The sequence below is a fragment of the Morone saxatilis genome, unplaced genomic scaffold (assembly GCF_004916995.1).
Source record: "Morone saxatilis isolate NCDOM2014 unplaced genomic scaffold, NCSU_SB_2.0 Contig5, whole genome shotgun sequence".
Taxonomy (NCBI): Eukaryota; Metazoa; Chordata; class Actinopteri; family Moronidae; genus Morone; species Morone saxatilis.
Window position 1 is genome coordinate 17,777,735 of NW_023340095.1, and position 3,049 is coordinate 17,780,783.

At 37.6% G+C, this 3,049-nt stretch overlaps 1 protein-coding gene across 1 annotated transcript in view; it reads right to left on the reverse strand.

Annotated features, from left to right (window-relative positions):
- The window catches only part of il1rapl1a (interleukin 1 receptor accessory protein-like 1a), a 90,454-nt gene that overhangs the window by 8,093 nt on the left and 79,312 nt on the right, over positions 1 to 3,049 (reverse strand). The window contains exon 7 of the mRNA XM_035677071.1: positions 2,559 to 2,704. Coding sequence (XP_035532964.1) covers positions 2,559 to 2,704 — 146 coding nt within the window. The remainder of the gene's footprint in view (positions 1 to 2,558; positions 2,705 to 3,049) is intronic.

The following is a 3,049-nucleotide window of genomic DNA, read 5'->3' on the forward strand; positions in this document are numbered from 1 at the left end:
CCCCCATCTTTACATTCATTTCTCTTCTCTATTATCTCCTCTCCATCTCCCCAAAGACCTAGCTTGGGGAACAATGAATTATGTTGTGTATGAAAGCAGGATTTACCTGGTTGGCTCAGCTGGAACAGGTTCACTTTATATCTCTGTCACTGTGGGCTGGAACACTGCACGGCTGTTATAGCAACCACAATGCAACTGCTATATAATCACAGATTATATATTCCTCAAATATAGATGTATCTTTTATAAAAATTATAAAATATAATCATATTTCTTTTATTTAAACAAGTTCAAATAGCTCGAGCAGCTGAGATATTCCTTTCAATGCAAGCCATTTTTATTTTAGTTATTTTTCTCTCCACACACTAAGTGATTGTTACTTTTAAGATAATGGCACTTATTTGATGAAAAATGCCCAAAAATGTGGGGCTGCGTTGGAAGTTATTTCACAATGTTGGCACTTGAATAAACAGTTTAAGACTAAATATTTATTTCATCACAAACAGGTTTAATTTAAGGCTTAAAATTAGACTAAATTACCACTCACATGTCATGTATGGTTAATATGAAGCTACAGCCAGAAGATATTCTCTTGGCTGAGCAATAAGACTGCAAACAGGCATTATATTTTGTTTGTTTAATCCATGTACTGTAAAAATACACAAAAAACAACACAGTGATGTTTTATTTGGGTTTATGGACTGCACTATACCGCAGTATTTCTTGGTTGGGTCAAGAAGAGTCCAGGAAATTGCTGTTTCCATTCTTTATCCTAAGCTAAGCTAATCGTCATATGTCGGTACCTTAATTTAAGGTCTTGTAAAGACAGATTTTCTGTATCAGTCTGCACATTATCTTGATGTTTTTTCATAAACAACTTATGTGTCAGAAGGACAGTACTGTTGTTTTGGCCCTGTAATATGTCATTTCTGTAATTTAATGCTTTTAACTAATTAACAGCAATCATTCTCACTCTTTAAGTTGTTTATGTTTCACTGGCCACCCCTTCCCTACTGTCTTCTCTTATTCCATTTCTCTCTTTCTTCTGAGATGGAAGGAAAGTCTGCCTGCAGAGACATTCGCAGACCTGCTGCAGGGCTTATGAGTGATGAAACATGAAATAAACATCAGAATAATGTGGGAAACAGAGAGAGACAGAGCTCGACTTGAAGTCTTTCTTAGCATCCCTCTCCATGGAAATGCTGCTTTGACAGAGAGATTTAAATGAAGCTGTCTAAAGTCTACAAAGACCACTCAAATGGAATTGGGCCATCTAAAAAAGACGGTCACAGAGACAGAGATTAAAGCGGGGAGACAGACAGATAAAGACTTAAAATGTAATTGTATGCTGAACTTATTGGCCTGTTGGGAAAAGCTGAGGACCAATTTGCTGTTTAAACAGCCATCAAATTACCTCTCTTTGCAGGGTGACAACCAGTGCATGAAAAGAGCTTCAGACAAGTCATGCTAGAGAGCCAAAATAGCTACACAGCTGCTGAAGCACATGCAGAGAGAAGCGACACAACCAAATAGAGCTCAAGCGCAGATTGTTAACGCAATGGTGGATGGAAGAACAAATAAAAAAATGGACAATAAAAACAAATGGATGCTGTTTAAGAGTGCTGTGAAGTCTTTGTGCAGTATGAAGGAGGTGTATGAAGCCTTCTTATCTTGTTAAAAGCATAATCCAATGTCTGAATTGATCTTAAAGAAAGACGTGTCTATACTGTATACACCTAAAAGCTTTAAACCTGCAAATATCTGATCTGACCACTTGGGGGCAGCAAAAACAAGCTGTAAACAAAACATTGATATACATTACTATGACCTTAAAAAGGTTAATGTTCTGTTGAATGTAAGTCCAATATTTTCTCTCCTTTTAGCTCTAGTGCTATTTTGGTCTCCACGAAGTCTTGAGGGAAATATCCAAGTCTAACCTGCTGGGCAGATATTATACAGTGGGTTTTATTAGAGCTTCTGAAAATGGTGTGATTGGTTGCACTGATGAGAGCAAACAGTCAATCAAAACAGCAAAGTTGTGGGCCATCATATAAAGCTGAAAGACACTAAAATGTTCTGTAAAGCTGAGGGAAACTGCAGAGTCAGGTGATAATACTCTGGGTTAGTCACTACAAGTAACCCCTATCTCATTACACATAGTCATTTGATTCATTATTAGTATAAAATATTGATAAGAGCAGCTTTAACCCCTTTAACCTCAATAAAGCAGCGAATGCTTTGCAGTCAAACTTCAAAGCACACATTTTTGAATTAGCGGAGATCCTGGAGTTAATATGTCAGGCCGAAGTTTGAGGAAATGTTTATAAAAAGATATACAAGACATCTAGAATATATCCATTTGATAGAATGGTGCAGCCTGAATGTTTTAAATATTTTATTCATCATATAGCTTTAATGAAGATTTGGAACAAGCTGATACAGAATATATATGATAGTGTCAGACAGCGAGGAATAATCATTTTTCCAACCTACAACCCACTTACGTGGAAATACAATGCAAAAACTGGTTGCAGTGGGAAATGTCAAAAAGCCCTTACCCCGTCTGAGGAGCTGGATGGTAGCTTGGCGACGGCCGTTACCATTTTCCACATAACAGGAATAATTTCCCAGGTCCTCCTCCTCCAAGGAGTCAATAGTCAGGGAAATGGCCACTTCCTGCTCACCAAGATGCTCCTTGACAACCCTGCAAGACAAACAAAAACGTAATAAGCAATACTTTTCTGCAGCACCTGTTTTGGAAACATTAGAAGGGAAGTCGCTTTTATTTTAGCACATTCTTATGATCTGTGTTAATGTACAAGAACATGTAATCAGTGAGTGTGATGGGGCTTCAAGATCAACAGTGCACAAACATATTGTGTAACATTTCACAAGGGTTAAGCCATAAAATGCACGTGAGCAACAACTCCTCGATGAAGCTCCTTTTGTGTTACTGTAAATACTTCATGGTATGTAAATTTCTTTCTCTCCATTCAAAACATATGAGAAATGAAAATCAATAAGGGCTCTTCCTCGGAGTGTGTGGGGC